The sequence below is a fragment of the Oncorhynchus masou genome, chromosome 18, assembly GCF_036934945.1.
Source record: "Oncorhynchus masou masou isolate Uvic2021 chromosome 18, UVic_Omas_1.1, whole genome shotgun sequence".
NCBI lineage: Eukaryota > Metazoa > Chordata > Actinopteri > Salmoniformes > Salmonidae > Oncorhynchus > Oncorhynchus masou.
Window position 1 is genome coordinate 52,932,518 of NC_088229.1, and position 24,580 is coordinate 52,957,097.

Genomic DNA, 24,580 nt, shown 5'->3' on the forward strand with positions numbered 1-24,580 from the left:
TAATTGTCCAGCAAGAGGTGGGAGTTAAATCATTACACAAAGATGAGTATTCATTAATTTAAATAACAAATACGTTTTTCAACACCTTTCTATCACAAATTCTTTATGTGATCTGTGCATGATTCTGCGGGCTGTATTGAACCAGGTCTTGGGCTGCATATGGCGCCCGGGCCGGCCTTTGCCCAGGCCTGGCTTGTAGATTTACAGGTGAATAGCCAGACTTACCTGTTTTTTGGGTCATTCCAAGTTATTTCATCCTGCTTTAGAACTCTGTTCATGATATGGGTCTGAACCTGGTTAACTATAGGCTAGAGATGGAAAGTGGGCAGACCCATGACAACATCTCCATTTAAAAGTAGCACATCTTCAACAGTAGTATTTCTTCGACTTGTATGTATGAGTGTATTGGCAGTTCTTAAACAAACTGAAAAGGCATACTGTCACAGACTGCTGGCCGTATAGCCTAGGCCAGTGATTCCCAACCAGGTGTACTAAGACCTGGGGGTACTTGGCCTATCCACATGGGGTACTTGAGACCATAAGCTTACTGGTAAAATGCACATGATGGGCCCTTCAGGGGTAAAATTCAGTTGGTGGTACAGTAAGCAAAAAAGGTTGGGAACCACTGGTCTAGGCTACTATAGGAATAAAGTCAAATTTGGTGATTTGCTGCCACATGCAGTGCTAGAGCAGCAGAGAGCCCACTCTGGAAATGTGATGTTCCCGTACACTATATTGTCTAAAAATCAACAACCTTAAAAAGGGCACTTTTTAAATATTTAGGTTTATATTTTGAATTATCCATAAATGGATGTAAAGAAATTATATTCCCAATCTCACCATCATGCCTGTTTTGCATGTTATTTTGGCATTAATACATGTCCCACATCAGTTTGCAAACAATGTAAAATAACATATATCATTGACTGAATAAAGCTGCATATAAACATGGCCTCTTTTTGGTTTTCTTGAGTAAGTCAGCTCCAAAATGTAGGTGTTTCTGCATAGCTCAGCGCTTTCTGTGGTGGTGGGGCAAGCCAGCAGAAAATATGGAATGTTGCGCTTTCATTGGCTCAGTGTTCTGTCACTCATGGGAACTTTACGTCACTGCCAAGTGTCAGAGAAGACATTGAAAATTCTAGCCCTTCGGCTGCTGCCATAGAAGTGACCATTCAAGAAGGCTCAAGGTCATTGACCACAGATAAAATGACGTCAAATCACGTTATATCTACAGTAGCTTTGATTGGACTGATCGTGTCAACATCATACTTTCACAATCTTAGCTAGCAGTCATCATCATGAATCAAGTCTACTGGCAAATAATTTTTAATCCTTGTAATATGAAGAGAAATTATAGATAAAATGTATCGGTGCTCATCGGCCATTGGACATAAACATTAGACAACAAGTGGGAAATTGTAAATTCAACGAGTGGTTTGGAAGGAATCAGTGACAGTGGCTATGTGGTCCCAAATCTGGGATTAAGGGGATATTTTCCAAGTTTAAAATGATAAACATTCAACATTGGCCATGCTGTCAATGACGCACGATTTGTCCCATGCTCAAAACAACTCTTAACTCAGAGGACCGCCGCGCCACCTTACTGTTCAAGTAAGCCAACCAAAAATGTATTATATGCTGCTACAAAAATGATGTAATATGCCAGGGAGGTATGTTTACCGTAGCTAAGAAAGTAATACTAAGTGTATGTTGTGTAGTAAGATATTAGTAGCCCATGTGCCTCACTCTCGTAATTTGGTCAATTTACCCCTCTTAATTTAACCTACTGTTCTACTGTAGCCCATAACCTGTTTTAGAGAAATGTAATCATTGAATATTGTAAGAGCTTTTATTGTCTGCTTATTTGCCCCCTTTATTTATCCTACGGTTCTAACTTGGTGTACAGGGAGAGCACTGTCAGAACGGTTCATGTTCTGAATTCTGTCGCTGTACATTTCAAAAGTGCTAAACAAATAGTTATATTGACTACTGTTACGTCTGTCCTAGCTCGCTCATTGTCTTAATTGAAATTACAGTTTACCTCTTATCCACTTGTCGTCCCCATATGCCATAGTTTCGACATTTCAATTGTCATTAGAAACCACATTTGTTTCAGCAAGTCAGCCATATCAGCTATTTATTTTAAAGGCAGAGTCTGAATTAACTGTTTCGCTGTCAGACAAGGCTCCGCTGATAGCCAGGTGTAGCAGTTGTAAGGTGTTGGGACTGCTGTTGGGACAGCTTTATGTAGGCACTAACAGTTTGTGGGCACCATTTGTCACCGTTATAGTGCAATTAATGTATTATTTTGTGTTGTGGCTTTGCTGGCATGCAATCCACTTTTCTTTTTTTTCGCCCCACCAAGATTTACATACTAAAATCGCCACTGATCATTTCTATCTTTGAGCCAAACCTGGATGGAATGCCCCAGTAAGACTCCAGACAGGACTTGACAGCTTTCTGCTTTCTCCCAGGGCAGAACTCACTCTTTACATCTCCAGGTCCTGCATAGCCAGAATTATTTTGACCTGAGGTTCACCAGTAGGTACATCTTTAAACCACTCAACACACAACGTCAAATTATGGGCGACATCAGTTCCGTCAGTCACAGCCATTATTTCACCCCAAAATAGTATTTAGTCCATCCGTTTTGGCCTAAATTTAGCTGAAGATCAGCCTGACCGTTAGCTTGCTGTACTCATTGAACACGAGAAGCATGAAAAAATAATCATATATTGCATAGCCTATATTGATTGAATTATGGTGGCTTCATGGAAATATGGGTGCACAATTTAACAACTAAATGTATTGCTATTTGAATTCAGTATTTTAACTGCCATTTTGTGAGGTAGGTCAATAAAAGCCAATCAAAACCTATTTCTTCATGCAACAATGCTGAATAGTTGTTTAAGGTCTGTTTAATGTTAAAAAATAAAAAAAATTAAAAAGTATTTGAATGTAAATGAATTGCGTTTTATTTGTACAAAGGATTGTTTTCCAACACTGTCATAAATATGCCTTTGGTTTAAAGTAAACTTCAAAGTAAAGAAATTACTGTTTTCAGATTTGCTGCTTGGTGGGGTTAGCAGGGACAATCCCATAGAAGGCGTAGACCTTCAGATTATCCAGGTCAGCCTGGCCTGCCACAGTGAAGTGTCACGTTCTGACCTTTATTCCTTTGTTTTGTCTTTATTTAGTATGGTCAGGGCCTGAGTTGGGGCGGGCAGTCTATGTTAGTTTTTCTATATTTTCTATTTCTGTGTTTGGCCTGATATGGTTCTCAATCAGATAGCAGCTGTCTATCGTTGTCCCTGATTGAGAACCATTTTCCTTTGTGTTTTGTGGGTGGATATTTTCAGTCTTTGTGTGGCTGCACCAGATAGAACTGTTTCGGTTGTCACTTTGTTGTTTTGTATTTTTGAAGTGTTCAGTTGTTTATTAAAAAGATGAACACTAACCACGCTGCGCTTTGGTCCTCTCCTTCTTCCACCCAAGACAGCCATTTACATGTAGGCTGTGGACAGGAACTTGCAGAAGGAGCTATATAGTGGATGGTGTTCCGAGACACACACTCTGGTGAACCATTGCATGCAGTGGAACAAGTCCAGTTTTACATTGATGTCCTTGTTGAACTTGCTCTGTGAGGCACAGTTGTTAGCCAAGTTCTCAGATGTGACCTCTGCCACTATAGCATCTGTGGTCGTTCAGGCAGCCCACAGGAGATGCTCATGAGGCTGGGAGTCCGGGACTCAGAATGCAGCACAGCAGTCCCTATTTACACATAGAGACAAAAATTATTGACATAACTATTTTTCATGAGCTGATCATAGCAAAAAAGAAAATACTTCTGCTTTTCCCACTGTGGAAACACATTGCAAATATGTTCAGGATAAATCCTGTTAGGTTTGGTAGATGATATTCAGAGCTTAAATAGCCCAATGCCAGCAGCGCTGTAGTGATTGGTCCTCTTAGGTAGCCTCCAGGGACTGCTCACTCTCCAACTGCAGCATAACCCAGGACAGGATCATCCAGTTCTCATTCATCATCACATAGGATGACATGGTGCCAGATGACAATGTCACCTTCCTGGCCACTTCGTGGGTGTGGTCAGACCTGAATACCTGTCCGAAGGTGCCATGTAGAGCTGGATGAGGGCTGGCTCCTGCTGTTGGTATTCTTGTAGGAGGCAGTCAGTCTGGTATTGTGAAGACACAGACACTCCACACCAGCCATCTATCTGCATCTTCATAGCCTCCAAACAGAGCAGGAGAAGCAGGGTGTTTCAGAGCTACAAGATACAAAATAAACATGAAACATATTGTTAAACCAAAAAAGATCAGTGTAGATGAATTACATGGCAGAGTATGTCATACCTTGAGGCAGCACTGTACCCTGCTCTGCTCTGGTAGGGGCAGGGGGCCTCACATTCTGTAATGTAAGATCTAGGGTAAGCTGGGGTTCCAACGGCTGCTGCTGGTGTATCTGAAATTACAGTTAACATGTGTATTTATCATTGCAGTAGATACAGTTAAATAAATTACTAATCTGGACATGATTGGCATGCGTTTAAAGTATTAGTACACTCACTCAGCTAGGTCTGGAATATAGATGGGGACAAACCCAACATCTCCTTTTCCAAATCCTCATCCATTACTGTGAAATGAAACAAAGACGTCATTACAAATAGCATGTCATATTAAAGTAAACCAATAGTTTTCTATATTTTTGTTACCAACTGACCTGGAAGATCATAGGCAAGGGTCGAGGTGGCTGTTGGGGTTGGGGCTTCCATGCCAGATGATGTTAGAGGTGGAACAGGGACAGTTGTTACCTGGCTTTGCTTTTTCAACAGGGACTGCTGTAGTTAGTGAATGTGTGCCTGACACACACTTCTGACTAAGGATAAATCTAGCATACCCATCAGCCCTGGTGTTCCAAATTTCCATCCAGGTGTTTTTGGACTGTTTTCCCAAAACCAACAACGTTCTCATCCTCTGAGGTCACAACAGGTGTAGCTGGTTTTAGTGACTTGTACTTCAGATGGTCCTCAATCTCTAGAAAGCTCCTCAAGTACTGGAGGAAGGACATTAGGATGTTGTTTTTGTCACCCACTGGGTTGAACTGCCTAGTCTTCCCCTCCTGTTCAACCTTCTTGATGGAGGTACAAGGTCTATCCAAAATCATTCTCCAGAAGCCACCAGAAAGACTTGCCATTTTATTTTCCAAACTGAAGGATGTACTCGCACAACACCGCCAGTCTGTCTGACACAGAAACACGAGGCAAATGTACAAATAGTTAGCTTTACACCTTTGATGATCTATTATACAAATTCAACTTGGAAGCCTTATTGAATGACAACATTATGGGCACTTCTAGGCATTAGTCAAATCATTGGAAACATAGATTACGTTGTTAGGAATTCTCTAGCAATGCCCACTGGAAGGCTAATTGTACCTGTCACATTATGGTGTATTGTGTAGGTTCGCTATCATTATGCAGATTATGGTGTAGACTTGTTGCAGTATTATCTAAAAAACACTATCAGTTGGGACTTTCCCAATAGATTGTAACACCTACTGTAGCTACATGTCTAACAGTGAACTTGCAAATTCAATCACCGGTCACAACTCTTAAAAAAAAAAGAAGAAGCATTGAGACGGTTAACGCTATCCTACTACTTTAACTTTAACGTTATAGAGGGCTTGAGGCTGTATCACAAATCACCTAGGACCACACCAGGCGCCATGTTGGAAGACCAGAGTCAGTCTGGCAGAAGTCCTCCAATCGTCCACATGGCTTGCTACCACCAGAAATGTTGAAGATTACCCTATTATTTAGTTTTTCCTAAAGGACCCAGCAAGTGTAAGCAGTGGGAGATCCTATTCAAGTAAGTAAATATATTTAGAAAACATGTATTATTAGCTAGCTAGCTACAAGAACTTAGTGTTCAGGCTAACTCAAATCAGCTACGAACGTAATGTTCGCTAGATAGCTTTGCATACTGTATAGCGAGCTAAGTGAGTTAAATAACACCAGCTAGCTAACATCATATTAGCTAGTTATCTTGATGTATAATTGTAACTCTAAATGCATTTGTAGCTAGGTAGCTAGCGAACAGCCGTGGAAGAAGGTGAAAGGATTAGCTAGCCGTTCCGGCTTTCAGAGAACATAGAGTAGGCTACTCTGAATATTGCAGGTACCTTTGTCTGAGGACATTATGAAAATATTCTCCAGTTCCAGTCCCAGAGTTATCGAGAAAAACTGAGGACAGAGAGATATAGCAACATCATTTTCAGTGCTGTCTAATTTGTGTATAATGCACCCTGTTTCTTTGTGATGTTTTCTGTCCTCAGATACAGAGAGCTATGAAACCCTGTGTGCAGACGAATATGTCCCAATGAATGCCCTGAGAGAATAAGGGTGCATCCTTGTATACCATGGGTCATACGCGTACCAATGTTAGGACATTTTGTTAACAAAAATGGAGTTTAAAAAGTCACACACAATGTGTAAACATATTAAACTGGATCAGGTCAACCCTGCTGGGTGTGCTGGATTCTGTTCCAGCCCAGCACGAACACCTGATTCAATTTATCAAACCAAATTAGTTGACAATTAAGTGTGCCATTGCTGAGCTGGAGTAGAAGTCTGCTCACCCAGTAGATCAGGGATCAGTGGAGCAAGGTTGGCCACCTCTGGTATGAACTTCTTTTGTTCAACTGAAATTATGATTTACTAATAGCCTACTGGTTACTAAGATGCTATTCAATTTGTTGGCTAATTGCAGTAATGCAAAATTCAGTGTTTCATCCAATCATTCAAAATCAAATAGCTAAATAATCCCCCCCCCCCCCCCAAACAGGGCTTAGAATAGAGGGTTAACTATTATTCAAGATGAACAAGCGCAATAAACAGGGGAATGGAATTGGTCTCTAATTTGTCTGCGTTTGTGTTGTATTCTCAAATAAATACTCGCTTCTTGTTCAGTTGTAAGCTCTCCAATTAGTTTTGATTGTCACTTTTTTCCCCAGTCCTTGAGTACCTTCCCAACAGCACACATCTGTGTTGCAACCCCAGACAAACATACCTGATTCAACTCATTGAGGGCCTGATTAGTTGAATCAGGTGTGCTTGTCTCGGGCTACAATAAAAATGTCTACTGTTGGTGGTACACGAGGGCCGGATTTGGGATCCACAGCTACAGTATGATGGAATTTGCCTTACAGGCAGTTGCAATGCACCCGTGCACATGTGTATGGCGTTGTGTGGGGGAGTAATTTGCTGATGTCAACGTTGTGAACAGAGTGCCCCATGGTGGCACTGGGGTTATGGTATGGGCAGGCATAAGCTACGGTCTACGACCACAATTGCATTTTATCTACGGCAATTTGAATGCAGAGATACCTTGACGAGATCCTGAGGCCCATCGTTGTGCCATTCCTCCGCCATCATCTCATGTTTCAGCATGGTAATACACGGCCCCATGTCCCAAGGATCTGTACAGAATTCCTGGAAGCTGAAAATGTCCCAGTTCTTCCATGGCCTGCATACTCACCAGAAAAGTCACTAATTGAGCATGTTTGGGATGCTCTGGATCTACGTGTACACCAGTGTTCCATTTCCCGACAATATCCAGCAACTTCACACAGCCATTGAAGAGGAGTTGGGAAAAAATTCCATAATCAAGCCTGATCACCTCCATGTGAAGGAGAGGTGTCACGCTGCAAGAGTCAAATGGTGGTCATACCAGATATTGGCTGTTTACTGATCCACGCCCTTACCTTTATCTGTGACCAACGGATGCATATCTGTATTCCCAGCACAAGAGGTTGGTGGCACCTAAATTGGGAAGGATGGGCTCGTGGTAATGGCTGGAGCTGAATGGTATCGAATACAGCAAACACATGGTTTCCATGTTTGATGCCATTCCATTCACTCAGTTCCAGACATTTATGAGCTGTCCTCCCCTCAGCAGCCTGGAATCCATTGTTTAGGGCCTAATGAAATTCCAATTGATTGATTTCCTTATATGAACTGTAACTCAGTAAAATTGTTAATTGTTGTATGTTGCATTTATTTTTGTTCAGTATACATGTTCCAAATGACATTTTATATATTCATACGATTTAAGGGTGCACTTTTGTCATGACGACAAGGTGAAGGTGCTCTCTACTAAAATGGCATAACAGAATCATTCAGATTGACCAAAACACAGCATATGGCAACCACATTGTATAACTGAGGGATGTCTCCTTATCTGGAAAAGGACAAAGTAGTAAAAGGAGAAATGGATGTTTCTGCAGATTTTACTTTTCGTAGCAGGTTAGCAGACTTAGGTTAAGAGTTAGGGTTAGCTAAAATAAAACAAAATCCCTTCTAGCCATCACCCCTTATCATACAGTAGGCCTAGATTAAATGGTTGCATTCAAAACAAGGTTGTTTTTATTGCTCTGTTGTCAGTGTCAGCAAAGTAGGTCTAGTCTATTGTCGTATTCAAAAAAGATTGTCATTTAAAGTGTAGAAGAATTTCATGAAATGTTTATCAAAGGCCACAATTTTCCAGTGCAACGGAAAGAAACATCTGATATAGGCTTATGCCACTATATGCTCATTAATAGTCGAAATTATGACTATCCAATCTACTCATCACCGTAGGAATAGTAGGCTTACATTAGTCTGCAAATGCGATGATACATGCATGCAATCCTTTGTTATAAAAGGTGCATTTTTATGGTGAACAAAAATTGCTTCCCCAAAACGAGAAACTCGCACAGCGCACTGCCTATGTAAGAAATACAGGCTAATAGCTAGACTACAAGCTGTCACACCCTGATCTGTTTCACCTGTCCTTGTGCTTGTCTCCACCCCCCTCCAGGTGTTGCCCATCATCCCCATTATCCCCAGTGTAATAATACCTGCGTTTTCTGTCTGTCTGTGCCAGTTCGTTCTGTTTGCCAGCAGTTTTCTCCTAGCTCCTGATTTTTTATTTTTTTGCCCAGTCTCTGATTTTCCTCATACTCCAGGTTCTGACACTTGCCTGTCTTGACTCTGAGCCCACCTCCAACATAGCTGCCAGGAGGAGTCATACGCAGTGGTGATTTTAGCATGTACGTTTTGGTGGGGCAAACACCCCCTCCAATTTTGTTTTTGTTTAGATGCATGCCAGCAAAGCCACGACACAACACTAAACAATATATTAATTACACTATAACGGTGAAAAGCGGTGTCCACAAACTGTTAGGGCCGACATAAATCTGTCCCAACAGCAGAGCTTTCTTTCCAGTACAATGTAGTGAATCCTTACCCCTGCTACACCTGGCTATCAGCGGAGCCTTGTCTGGCAGCGAAACAATTCATTCAGCCCTCGTTGAATTACTTTTTAAAAACATAGCTGATATGGCTGACCATATCTCCCTGGCATGTTACATAATTTATGCAGCAGCATATAAGACATTTTTGGACTCACCTTAATGTGAGCGGTGGTCCTTTGTTGGCAAATGTTGTCATTAAAGAAACATATTCAGAGTTGGATGACGGTTCAAAACTAATTTTCCCAGTCTGACTTCCCAGTTGCAATGTTTGCGGTTAGCCACTGTCACCGATTCCTTACAATCAACTCATTGTTGAATTTGCGATTTTCAACGTGTTGTGGAATGTTTATGTCCAACGGCCGATGAGCACCGAAACGTTTTATCTATAATTTCTCTTTATATGACAAGGATTTAAAATGATTTGCCAGTAGACTTGATTCATGATAATGACTGCTAGCTAAGATTGTGAAATGATGATGTTGACATGATCAGTCCAGTCAAAGCTACTGTAGATATAATGTGATTTGACGTCATTTTATCTGTGGCCAATGACTTTGAGCCTTCTTGGATGGGCACTTCTAATGTAACTATGGCCCCAAAGGGCTCACATTCTTGATGTCTACCCTTACTAAAGGCGGGTGACATAGGGTCACGATGAGTGACAGAACACTAAGCCAATCACGATGCAATGCTCCTATTTTCTGTTGGCCTGCCCCACCACCACAGAAAGCACTGAGCTCAGCTGAAAAACCTGAGCTAGGCAGAAACACCTGCGTTTTGGAGCTGCCTGTTTGTATGCGGCTTTATTAACTAAATTACAATTTTTTTTTTACATTGTTTGCAAACTGATATATGACATGTATTCATGCCAAAATATATAGATAGAGTGGGGCAAAAACGTATTTAGTCAGCCACCAATTGTGCAAGTTCTCCCACTTAAAAAGATGAGAGAGGCCTGTAATTGTCATCATAGGTACACTGAGAGAAAAACATCCAGAAAATCACATTGTAGGATTTGTAATGCATTTATTTGCAAATTATGGTGGAAAATAAGTATACAGTGTATATATACATACACAGTTGAAGTCAGAAGTTTACATACACCTTAGCCAAATACATTTAAACTCAGTTTTTCACAATTCCTGATATTTAATCCTAGTAAAAAACCCTGTTTAAGGTCAGTTAGGATCACCACTTCATTTTAAGAATGTGAAATGTCAGAATAATAGTAGAGAGAATGATTTATTTCATCTTTTATTTCTTTCACATTCCCAGTGGTCAGAAGTTTACCTACACTCAATTAGTATTTGGTAGCATTGCCTTTAAATTGTTTAACTTGGGTCAAACATTTTGGGGAGCCTTCCACAAGTTTCCCATAATAAGTTGGGTGAATTTTGGCCCATTCCTCCTGACAGAGCATGTGTAACTGAGTCAGGTTTGTAGGCCTCCTTGCTCGCACACGCTTTTTCAGTTCTGCCCACAAATTTTCTATAGGATTGAGGGCTTTGCGATGGCCACTCCAATACCTTGACTTTGTTGTCTTTAAGCCATTTTGCCACAACTTTGGAAGTATGCTTGGGGTCATTGTCCATTTGGAAGACCCATTTGCGACCAAGCTTTAACTTCCTGACTGATGTCTTGAGATGTTGCTTCAAAATATCCGCTTAATTTTCCTACCTCGTGTAACCGATGTGAAATGGCTAGCTAGTTAGTTAGTTTTTTTTTTTTTTTTTTTTAGTTAGCGGTGGTGCGCGCTAATAGCGTTTCAATCGGTGACGTCACTCGGTCTGAGACCTTGAAGTAGTGGTTCTCCTTGCTCTGCTTTTGTGGAGCGATGGGTAACGATGCTTCGTGGGTGACTGTTGTCGGTGTGTGCAGACTTGTGGAGGTCTACAATTGTTTTTCTGAGGTCTTGGCTGATTTCGTTTGATTTTCCCATGATTTCAAGCAAAGAGGCACTGAGTTTGAAGGTAGGCCTTGAAATATATCCACAGGTATACCTCCAATTGACTCAAATCAATTAGCCTATCATAAGCTTTTAAAGCCATGACATCATTTTCTGGAATTTTCCAATTTGTTTAAAGGCACAGTCAACTTAGTGTGTGTAAACTTCTGACCCACTGGAATTGTGATACAGTGAATAAGTGAAATAATTTGTCTGTAAACAATTGTTGGAAAAATGACTTTTGTCATGCACAAAGTAGATTTCCTAACCAACTTGCCGAAACTATAGTTTGTTAACAAGAAATTTGTGGAGTGGTTGAAAAACAAGTTTTAATGACTCCAACCTAAGTGTGTGTAAACTTCCGACTTCAACTGTATATACATTATTTGTTGTATTTTATTTTATTTTTGCAAAAAATGTGCATCTCTGCCCCACCTGCCCTGAATGACAGGTTGCCGCTGGTCATACGTCAATTGGCAACCCTCTATAATGTTACCTGTCGCTCCCGGTTAGAATACAAGGATAGGGAGAGAGATTGAGGTTCCGTTTTAGAGAGTTGCAGCTCCCAATTATTTTATTCTTTCAATTATCCATTTCCATAAGTGTGTCTGCTAAAAATAAACATGTAAACAAAACATTCGCGTTAAGATATTTTAGATCAAACATTAATCCTCGTCATACATATTTCATCATATAACCTAAATTATTTCCTACACATTTACTAAATATATTAATCTCAAGGCATATCCAATATTTACTATCCATACACAGCAACATCAAAACATTCTACCAGTAATAAACCAGTGTGCCTAAATGTGCATCTTCACAAATGAAAAAGCGAGTAAAATTCACTTTTGGGTACTGTGACGCACAGTGGGAACACTATGAGGACCTGACCCCCCTTTCACTGGTGGTTAAGGTGGAGTTGGCTTGCATGCCACAGGAAGCCGCCTTCTCCAGGAGCCAGGTTGAACTCAGGTGAGAGTGTGAGATGACTGTTTGGAGACAGCGGTGTGGCCTTGGGAGTCCTGGGTAAGGAGATAAGCTACTGCCCCATAGTCTCGCTCTGATGAGACACAGAAAGTGTGCAGTTCACGTTCTACCATCTGATTGTTTGCCCTCGGGGGCACATAGGATCTGGGCATGGTTATGTTGTCTTCCATCAGGCAGTCAAGGCTGTACAGGGTCATCCCAGCCCCTCTTGCTGCACCAGAGGTCCTGTACAAAAACGTTGCCCGGGTTGTGAAAGGGAGGATGTAGCCTAAGGGATCATATCGGCTGGCCAACACTCTAAATTACCTTCAGGGTAGGTTTCTCTTCTCTCTGGACAGGTCAATGTTTGTAACCGAGGGTCTGACTGACACCCTCGATGGTGGACTGGGAGAGCCATAACTCACTGCTCTCTGACCTCACTTTTGGAGGAAGGTGTTCCACAACAGAGGTTATGTTACTGCCCCATTGCCTGACCTCAACCCCCCCTTCATGGGTAGTGTGATGCATATACTCTAAACATTAGCGGTTCAACAAGGGTTGTTCTAAGATCCTCAAAGTTCTTTGAAGAACTTTAGGGTTCTCAGCACTGAAAATTGCACACAAAAGGTCTCTGCTAGGAGTTGACCTCATATTTAGATTTTTTTATTCTGATTTGCTAAAATCATAATAAACATTGACAACTAAAATATTGTGTTATTGTTATTGTTCATGTGTATTATTATTATTAATAATAAGATTAATAGGAGAGGGGGGTAGTTAAAAATGAACCCCAAAAGGTTCTCCAAAAGGTTCTTTGAGGATCCATTAAACAGGGTTTTCGAAGAAGTTATAGGGGTTCCCCCACAGTGTCAATTTGAAGAACCCCTAAAAGATACTCCAGGAACCTTTTATTTTTATTTTTAGAGCGAAGACACATTTTTACTGGCTGTTAAAATGCAAGGTCCTTTTTCTTTCTTCCTTTTTGTCAGAATATAACAGGATATAATACGTTTCTCTGCCGATAGGCACTGTGCATGTAATGGACATAAAGAACTGGTCTGCGATATTTATAGAAGGTATTTTTTCTCTTACAATTGTATAATTAAAAAAAAAAACTATTTGATCCAATGAACTGAGCAGGCTGGGCTGACATGCTTATGGCCTTTACTAGGACTTATATTCCTAATATGAGAATACATCTATAATATTGTGCTGTTATTATTTTTTATAATATGATGTATTATTATTATTTTATTTTTATGACTGTTTTCCATGTTATTTGTTTAGTTCTCTCTTAAAAAGAACCCTCATAGACATGCAATAGACCATTGGGGCTTTGAATGTGTGCGTGAAGGGTGGCTGTATTGAATGATGTTATCTGCCCATATTTCTCTCTGGCCTACACCAATTGGTGGCCAAAGGTTTGCCTTAGGACGCGAAGGTGTGTCATGAGTCAGGGAGATGGTCACAGTGATAACAGACCTAGATTTGGGGGGGGGGTTTGGTGGCTGGAATATTAGGACAATTGGAGGTCTACCTAGTTGCAGCTACAGCATGCTTAACAGTGCAAATATAGTGGTACAGCTATATGGACACAATCATCATGGTGTTTTGTTGATGTTAAGGTTACAAAGCATTGGTTGTGGTAAGTATAATTGAAGCTTGGGTATCATTATGGTAAGTGGGGAAATAAGTGTAGCAAGTTATAATTGTAATGGCTTAGCAGATCATAAAAAAAGAAAATATATTTTTTTGCCTGGCTAAAAGAGAAAGATTACAAATCTATTGTTCACAGGAAACTCACTCTACAACTATAAATTAGGTTCTATGGAAAAAGGACTGGGAAGGAGAAATATGTGATCCGACAATTATTGAATTGTCCTCCACAATAACTCTTACAGAATTTCCACGTGGACAGGGATATAGGAAATTTAGTCAAAGCCTACTGGATGACAATTTGTTAACTAATACAAAATAATTCAGAATTTCCTTTTTTCTGCACAACATAGGCACAGCAGATCCCCTTGTATGGGTCACTTTGAAATGTACTTTTAGAGGCCATTCAATACAATACTCATCATTAAAACAAAAGCATTTTAGGTCAAAAGAGATTGGACTAATAAAGGAAATAGAGGAAATAACAGCGCAGGTAGATGGTAATGGAAACAGTACTAGAAAGGCACAAAATAAGTTAGAGGAAAAACTAAAATCATTTGAGGCACTTATTCAAGAACAATCACGTTATTTTATTTATATCAAGTGAATTGGATGGAAAATTGTGAAAAATGCACGTTTATCTTGAATCGTCATCATAGAGTGGCACAGAAGTCTTAGGCACTGAAGCACTACAGCCTGGTGTTCGATACCAAATTATATTTTGAAAGAGGAAGCAAAATATTTTAAGCAGTATTCAGACCCCTTCACCTTTTCCATATTTGGTTAAGTTACAGCCATTTTTGCTCATCAATCTACTCACAATACCCCTATAAGGACAAAGGAAAAATTGGTTCTTGGACATTTTTGCAAATGTATAAAAATAAATAAAACAATATCACATTTACATAAGTATTCAGACCCTTTACTCAGTGCTTTGTTTAAGCATCTTTGGCAGCAATTACTGCCTCGAGTCTTCTTGGGTATTATGCTACAAGCTTGGCACACCTATATTTGGGGAGTTTCTCCCATTCTTCTCTGCAAATCCTCTTAAGCTCTTTCATGTTGGATGGGGAGGGTCGCTGCAAAGCTATTTTCAGGTCTCTCCATAGATGTTCAATGGGGTTCAAGTCCGGGCTCTGGCTGGGCCATTCAAGGATTTTCAGAGACTTGTCCCGAAGCCTCTCCTGCTTTGTCTTGGCTGTGTGCTTTGGATCGTTTTCCTGTTGGAAGGTGAACCTTCTGCCCAGTCGGAGGTCCTGAGCGCTCTGGAGCAGGTTATCATCAAAGATTTCTCTTTACTTTGCTCCATTCACATTCATCTTTCCCTCGATCCTGACTAGTCACCCAGTCCCTGCCGCTGAAAAACATCTCCACAGCATGATGCTGCCACCCCCATGCTTCATCGTAGGGATGGTGCGAGGTTTCCTCCAAACGTGACGCTTGGCATTCAAGCAAAAATATTAATCTTGGTTTCATCAGACCAGAGAATCTTGTTTTTATAATGGTCGGAGAGTCATTTAGGTGCCTTTTGGCAAACTCCAAGTGGGCTGTCATGTGACTGATCCTGCGATCCATCCGGATGTTGAACATCCTATTTCTGATTCATGAATCTGTTACTCACCAACTGACTCCTCACTGGCAGAGGACAATGACACAATGAAAGGTTGTTGTACCCTGGCTGCTCCTGTAAGCCCCTCCTCCAACTGTTGAAGAGAGCCATGAGCTCTATTGTTGGGGGGGTGGGGGACTTGTTGTTGCTCTGGGTCAGGTTCACCACTTTTCTGTTGGTTCCTCCAAATCCCCTCCAGATCTCCTTCAGCTTGCCGTAGCAGTCTTTCTTGCCGTTTGGCTATGGTTTGCGTGCTTCAAAGGCTTCGTGTTTGAGCGTCCATGAGCCTACAGTTCTCGTCAGCTTGAGTGTCCTCTATGATTTGGCATTTGACCTACTTTAAGGAGCTCCATTCATTTCTTGAGATAAGCAGCTTGTGAGTCACTCAGGGCCTCTGACGGGACTCCACTCCATCCACTCCCACAGCTCTGAGATGAATGATATGAAGAGTGGCCCTCATTGAATGAGATGATTTAGTGGACCTGAGAGATTCAACAGAACGTCGCTCTGATCCCCCAGTTTGCCTCCTCTGTGAGGCGTCATCCAGAGGCGGATGAAATGGCGGGTCTTCATGTGTTGGGGACTCCATAGGCTCCGAGGAAGAGGGATGGATTGTTTACAAATAGCTGCTGTGGTTGTGTGGATAATCTCTTCTGAGATTGGGTTATGTGGGGGAAAACCTAATTGTCTCTCAAATGGACTGTGGGCTGTTTCCCCCCTGTGGCTCTTTCCACCCAAAACAGGCTCCTCTGGATGTGCACTTGCTGCACTTGGCTGTGAGACAGTGAAGGTTCCACTTGCATCCCACATGTGCCGGGCCCGACTATGGCAGAGTCAGGCTGAGGTTCCCCACTGAGGATGGAGGAATTGAGGTTCGCGTCCATGCGAACACCTGTATCCCACGCCACGTTCGGCCAAAGGACCATTTGTTATGGCAGGTTGCCTATTTTGTACTGTGTGAAGGTAGGAGCTGGTACAGGAGTCCCAGTTAGAGTACAAGGGTAGGGAAAGAGACTCGAGGATGCATTCTAGAGAGTTGCAGCTCCCGTTTGTTTTACCATTTCAATGATCCATTTCCATAAGTGTGTGTGTGTGCAAAGAAAAACAGTAAACAAAACATTTGCATTCACACATATTATTCCTCGTCATACATATTTCATCATATAACCTAAATTATTTCCTAAACATTTACAAAATATATTAATTTCAAGGTATTTCCAACTATCCATACGCAGACACAGCAAAGCGTTCTACGACTAATAACAGTGCGTCTAAATGAGCATCTATACACATGAAAAAGCAAGTAAAACGTAAAAAATATTTGGGTTTCGGTACTGTGATGCACAGACAACAGAAATAAAAGGCTAAATGCAGGAGAGTTCTTCACAACTGCATGGGTTGTTTGGCACTGAACTAATAGACAAAAGGAACTCCGGTATTTAACAAGGGAAAGTGGTTGCAGGTACACTCAGAGCACAGAGATGTGCAGATGTGCATTTTTAGTGCCCAAAAGCCTCAATAACACGGGTAGCGCCATTTGAGGACTGAGATGTAGTGATCTCTACACATATCTATGGCTCAGAGGTGCCTGAAATTAAAGGGACCATTAACTAAAAAGTGCAATGAAAGGAACAGTTAACCATAAAGTGTCTGAATCACGAGAGACTTTTCAACAATAACACGGGACATGCAGTAATGGGCAGGTATAAGCCCACTTCAAGACACTTCACTACACTGCACTTGTCTAAGCCCAATCATGACGTTAGCTAGATGAAGTAAAACATTTGTAACAGGTGAAATACAGTATATTGTTTGAATTCTAAGTTTAGCTACTAAGATGCACATTTCTTAATGGAAGATGACTTATCTGGTTACAGTGATGCTGAGAAAAGCCGATAGCGGGAGCCGTGAATTGCAAAGCTTAACTTTCCTTAACTTTCCTTTATTCTTATCGCTACGGATGCAATAAATATTTTCTCGGGGGTTATACTAAGTTAAATATAATTGTTTTAAGAATTTAAGGATGATTTTGCTATTTCATTTGGAATGTTAAGACCACTTGAAGTATAAAAAATATATATAAAAAAATATTTGATGGACATTTTTGTTTGGCCTTGCTATTGGCACTTACAAACGCATAGAGCAACAGATAGTCCCCTCAAACATTATCCAAAGGAAGTTTGTCCTGAAGTGTCTATCCTATACAGTTGAAGTTGGAAATTTACATAAACTTAGGTTGGAGTCATTAAAACTCATTTTTTCAACCACTCCACAAATGTCTTGTTATCAAACTATAGTTTTGGCAAGTCAGTTAGGACATCTATGTTGTGCATGATGAGTAATTTTTCCAACAATTGTTTACAGACAGATTATTTCACTGTATCACAATTCCAGTGGGTCAGAAGTTGCCATACACTAAGTTGACTGTGCCTTTAAACATCTTGGAAAATTCCAGAAAATAATGTCATGGCTTTAAAAGCTTCTGATAGGCTAATTGACATCATTTGAGTCAATTGGAGGTGTACCTGTGGATGTATTTCAAGGCCTACCTTCAAACTCAGTGCCCCTTTGCTTTCCCTTTCACTGGAAAATCAAAAGAAATCAGCCAAGACCTGAGAAAAAAAATTGTAGACCTCCACGAGTCTGGTTTATCCTTTGGAGCAATTTCCAAATGTGTCACGAACGTTATAATAACTGGACCAAAGCGCAGTGTGATCTGGGTTCCACATCCTTTTATTTCTAAGTGAAACTCACAGCAAAACCAAAACAATACATCTCAAAACGAACCGTGAAGCTAATAATAGTGCTTACAGGCAACTATCCATAGTCAAGATCCCACAAAGCACAATGGGGAAATGGCTACCTAAATATGATCCCCAATCAGAGACAACAATAAATGACTGCCTTTGATTGGGTACCATACCAGGCCAACATACTGTACCTTTAAAAATGTTTTACCTGTGTGGATCAGAAAATCAGTCAGTATCTGGTGTGACCACCATTTGCCTCATGCAATGCGACACATCTCCTTCGCATAGATTGTTATCCCACTCCTCTTCAATGATTGTGCGAAGTTGCTGGATATTGGCGGGCAATGAAACACGATGTTGTGCACGTCGATCCAGAGCATCCCAAACATGCTCAATGGGTGACATGTCTGGTGAGTATGCAGGTCATGGAAGAACTAGGCCATTTTCAGCTTCCAGGAATTGTGTACAGATCCTTGCGACATGGGACCATGCATTATCATGCTGAAACATGAGGTGATGGCGGAGGATGAACGGCACGACAATGGGCCTCAGGATCTCGTCACGGTATCTCTGTGCATTCAAATTGCCATAGATAAAATGCAATCGTGGTCGTTGTCTGTAGCTTATGCCTGACCATGCCATATCCCCACCGGCATCATGGGGCACTCTGTTCAATGTTGACATCATCAAACCACTCACCCACACGACGCCATACACACAGTCTGCCATCTGCACGGTACAGTTGAAACCGGGATTCATCTGTGAAGAGCACACTACTCCAGTGTGCCCAATGAATTCGGTTACGAGGACGACGAGCCAAAGTGTTTCATTTGTGCAAACCCACAGTTTCATCAGCTGTCCGGGTGGCTGGTCTCAGACGATCCTGCAGGTGAAGAAGCCGGATGTGGGGGTCCTGGGCTGGCATGGTTACATGTGGTCTGCGGTTGCCAAAAAAACCAAAAAAAACATTGGATGCAAATTATGTTAGAGAAATGAACATTCAATTCTCTGGTGAACATTCCTGCGTCAGCATGCCAATTGCATGCTCCCTCAAACATCTGTGGCGTTGTGTTGTGTGACAAAAGTGCACATTTTAGATTGAGCTTTTATTGTCCCCAGCACAAGGTTCACCTTGTGTAATGATCATGGTGTTTAATCAGCTTCTTGATATTCCAGACCTATCAGGTGGATGGATTATCTTGTCAAATGAGAAAATTGTGAACAAAATTTGAGAGAAATAAGCTTTTTTTGCATATGGAAGATTTCTGGGAACTTTTATTTCAGCTCATGAAACATGGGACCAAAACTTTACATGTTGAGTTTATATTTCTGTTTGTATACAGTACATATTGGAACCATCTTGCAGATCACATTCACACTTCTTACCATAAGACTAGGACAGTGAAACATTCTAATAAGTTTGGCTTTAATAAAATGAAACAAAAAACAAGCAATCTGTTTTTTCAACAACAATAAATACATGTCAAATGTAATAATATCATAAATCGCCAGGGTAAAAAAAAAGACACGAGGCGTTGCTGTTGAACCAGCTTTTGTTATAGTAGGCCTAGGGTAAGTAAGGGTAGCCTACGTGGGCTTGGGTTGATTTTCTTTTAACAGAAAAACAAACTACTGTTACAGGAAATAACTTCTAAATATGAGGTTTGCCGGTATTCACCGAGGTTCACATCTCTTGTTTCATGATAGGTATGGACCCGTAGTCTACATCACGGAGAGGGTTTTCGCATGTCCAAAGTATGGCTAAAAACAATGTAGGCCTGCCTACAATACATAGATAAAAAGGCTCACTGTCAGCTCACTGTTTTGCTCATCTCAAACTTTAGATTTGAATAAAGCTTAAGATTAAAGTTGAAGATTTCTTTCCAAGCGGCCTCACAAGCTAAACACTTTGTCAACGGTCTTGACTAGTCTACTTGATTACATTGAGCAGGGTGAAAGGAAAACAGCCTTCATAGAGAGGAGGGAAGTGATGCTTGGTTTTTATAAATATGAAGTCTACAGGCACCAAAAGCATACCTTGTTCCATGTGCATCTGAGCAAAATCGTACTGATGTTAGACTTGGTAAATTGCCGAACTTGGCGTTAGGGTTGTAAAATGCCATGTGCGCCAGTTTTTATGTGTGTTTGACACTATCGCCACCTTAAAAGAGCCCTCAGTGTCAGAAATATGCAAAAATAGAGAAAATTAGGAAGTGAGCAAATACTCTTTCACGGCACTGTTTATCAGTGCATTGGAACAACCTAACCATTACGAAACGTATATATTCGATCAAATAAGTCTCACGTAGCAAATTAGTAATTAAAACATTTTGTAGCCCAAATTCAACATGTTGTCATTCACCCCTTTAAAAAGAAATCCTCACTTTGCAGGGCTTATTATCGTGGACCTATTTTTTGTAAAACCTCTCGCTTTGCCTATTTCTCTATGGCCTCGGCTTATAATTGGGTACTAAAACCTTGAATAACTGTATAGGCCATGCCATGACTGACCATGTGCTTGAAAAATGCTAATTTATTTGAGCGACTCAAGGATTTTATCAAAACCAACCACAAGTTTTTATTGGAACATTTTCAAACAGTACTGATGTCAAAACAAAACATGTTTTTTTTTCATATGCTAAACTTAATGAAAGTACATTTCTCCAAAACAATATAACCAGGTTTTTCCAAAGTGGTTCATGACAATAATGATCATTAGAATCACTAAAATATATCTGTTATATTGAAGTCCATGTGGCTATAGTATTGTACATATACTGTAACTCAACGGTTGTTCACCAACCAAGACATTTTAGAAAACACAAGATATCTTCTCAAAACAGAACAAAATTAAAACACAGCCATTATAAAGTTGAACTGTACATTGGTTTGCAGTAATGAAGGCTAGTGTGTCTGTACCATTCCCTGACTTTACACACAATGTGTATTCAGCTCTTTTCTCTCAGATGGAGTTTTTCCAACATCCATCCTCTCTGATTATACATACAGTGCCTTCGGAAAGTATTCAGACCCCTTGACTTTTTCCACATTTTGCTACGTTACAGCCTTATTCTAAAATATATATTTCTTAAAGATTCCTCAGCAATCTACACACAATACCCCATAATAACAAAAAGAAAAAAACGTTTTTAGAAATGTTTGCAAATGTAACAAAAACAAAAACAGAAATACCTTATTTACTTAAGAATTCAGACCCTTTGCTATGAGACTCGAAATTGAGCTCAGCTACATCCTGATTCCAATGATCATCCTTGAGATGTTTCTACAACTTGATTGGGGGCTCTGAGACAGGATTGTATTGAGGCAACGATCTGGGGAAGGGTACCAACAACATTTCTGCAGCATTGAAGATCACCTTGAACACAGTGGCCTCTATCATTCATAAATGGAAGAAGTTTGGAACCACCAAGACTCTTCCAAGAGCTGGCCTCCCGGAACAAACTGAGCAATTGGGGGATAAGGGCCTGGGAGGGAGGTCAGGGAGGTGACTAAGAACCCGTTGGTCACTGACAAAGCTCAAGAGTTCCTCTGTGGAGATTCTTTCAGAAGGACAACCATCTTTGCAGCACTCCACCAATCAGACCTTTATGGTAGAGTGGCCAGACAGAAGCCACTCCTGAGTAAAAAACACATGACAGCCCGCATGGAGTTTGCCAAAAGGCACCTAAAGACTCTCAGACCATGAGAAACAAGATTCTCTGGCCTGATGAAACCAAGACTGAACTCTTTGGCCTGAATGCCAAGCGTCAAGTTTGGAGGAAACCTGGCACCATCCCTACGGGGTAGAATGTTGGTGGCAGCATCATTCTGTGGAGATGTTTTTCAGTGGCAGGGACTGGGAGACTAGGATTGAGGGGAAGATGAACGGAGAAAAGTACAGAGAGATCTTTGATGAAAACCTGCTTCAGAGGGCTCAGGTCCTCCAACTGGGATGACGGGCCACCTTCCAACAGGACAATGACCCTAAGCACACAGCCAAGGCAACCCAGGAGTCTCTGAATGTCCTTGAGTGGCCCAGTCTGAGCCCGGAGTTGAACTGGATTGAACATCTCTGGAAAGACCTGAAAATAGCTGTGCAGCAATGTTCCCCATCCAACCTGACAGAGCTTGAGAGGATCTCAATAAACACTACCGGTCAAAAGTTTAAGAACACCTACTCATTCAAAGGTTTTTCTTTATTTTTAAATATTTTCTACCTAGTAGAATAATAGTGAAGACATCAAAACTATGAAATAACACATATGGAATCATGTAGTAACCAAAAAGTGTTAAATCAAAATATATTTTATATTTGAGATTCTTCAAAGTAACCACCCTTGATGACAGCTTTGCACATTCTTGGCATTCTCTCAACCATCTTCACCTGGAATGCTTTTCCAACAGTCCTAAAGTAGTTCCCACATATGCTGAGCACTTGTTGGCTGCTTTTCCTTCACTCTGTGGTCCGATTCATCCCAAACCATCTCATTTGGGTTGAGGTCGGGTGATTGTGCAGGCCAGGCCATCAAATGCAGCACTCCATCACTCTCCTTCTTGGTCAAATAGCCCTTACACAGCCTGGAGGTGTGTTGGGTCATTATCTTGTTGAAAAACAAATGATAGTCCCACTAAGCCCAAAACAGATGGGATGGCATATCGCTGCAGAACGCTGTGGTAGCCATGCTGGTTAATAGTGCATTGAATTCTAAATAAATCACAGACAGTGTCACCAGCAAATCACCCCAACTCCATAACACCCCCTCCTCAATGCTTTACGGTGGGAAATACACATGCGGAGATCATCCGTTCACCTACACCGCGTCTCACAAAACCATGGCTGTTGGAACCAAAAATTCCAATTTGGACTCCAGACCAAAGGACAATTTTCCACCGGTTGCTTGTGTTTCTTGGCCCAAGCAAGTCTCTTCGGTGTCCTTTAGTAGTGGTTTCTTTGCAGTATAATTCCACCTGATTCACACCGTCTCCTCTGAACAGTTGATGTTGAGATGTGTCTGTTACTTGAACTATGAAATATTTATTTGGGCTGCAATTTCTGAGGCTGGTAACTCTAATGAATTTATCCTCTGCAGCAGAGTTAATTCTGGGTCTTCCATTCCTGTGTCGGTCCTCATGAGATCCAGTTTCATCATAGCGCTTGATGGTGTTTGCAACTGCACTTGAAGAAACTTTCCAATTTGGTGAAATTTTCCAGATTGACTGACCTTCATGTCTTAAAGTAATGATGGACTGTAATATCTCATCGCTGGTTTGAGCTGTTCTTGTCATAATATGGACTTGGTCTTTTACCAAATTGGGCTGTCTTCTGTATACCCCCCCCCCCCCCTACCTTGTCACAGCACAACTGATTGTCTCAAACACATTAATAAGGAACAAATTCCACATGTGCTACGTGATTCCATATGTGCTATTTCATAGTTTTGATGTCTTCACTATTATGTTTGACCGGTAGTGTAGGTGTGCCAGGATGATAGAATAATACCCAAGAAGACTCACGGCTGTAATCGCTGCCAAAGGTGCCTCAACCAAGTACTGAGTAAAGGGTCTGAATACTTATGTCAATGTGATATTTCCATTTATTATTTTTGATAAATTAGAAAACATTTCTAAAAAAAAATGTTTATGCTTTGTGTAGATTGATGAGGGAAAAAACAATTAAATCCATTTTTAGAGTCAGGCTGTAACGTAACAAAATGTGGAAAAAGCCAAAGTGTCTGAATACATTCCCGAAGGCGCTGTAGGCCGTCCTTCCTTGAAGTTATCGCTGATCTGATATGATATGATTGGTGAAATCAATGTAGTGGACTTCTTGCTCACCTATCAAATAATGTTAGATTTGTGCTTACCTCAAGGAAGGGAAGGAGGAAGAATGTATTATTAGAGTATTCGAACAGGGCCATAGACAGCTGCTGCATGTTGGACAGGCGAAGAGCGAGAGACACAGACAAAACAGGCAAAGTACTGTTCTCTACAAGCAGTTACACATTGTCCACCATAGTACGAATAAGGGACGTTTTGCATTTCTGTCCCCTCTCGTTCCTTTTTAATCCCCAAAATGGCGCTCACTCTCTTGTCCAACGTTGCCCCGGAAGTCCAGCCTAGTTAGCAGCACTGTTCGGCCTCAATGAAGCCCTCCTTATCGTGACCCCCAAGCTCCACCTCAGCATAGGTGGAGTGACAGGTCTGGTTGTGGAACTTCATAGATGGCCAGTAGTTATTGGTGTGTCGCTGTGAACGACAGACATTTGACCCAACCAGGATTAGTCAAGTCTATGAGTACAGTGCAGCCCTAGACCAAGGTTGTGTTCAGTAGGGAAC

At 41.1% G+C, this 24,580-nt stretch overlaps 1 protein-coding gene across 1 annotated transcript in view; it reads right to left on the reverse strand.

Annotated features, from left to right (window-relative positions):
- Positions 1-19,506: 19,506 nt before the first annotated feature.
- The window catches only part of plxdc1 (plexin domain containing 1), a 105,923-nt gene continuing 100,849 nt past the window's right edge, over positions 19,507-24,580 (reverse strand). Inside the window, exon 13 of the mRNA XM_064923667.1 lies at positions 19,507-24,490. Coding sequence (XP_064779739.1) covers positions 24,365-24,490 — 126 coding nt within the window. The 3' untranslated portion in view covers positions 19,507-24,364. The remainder of the gene's footprint in view (positions 24,491-24,580) is intronic.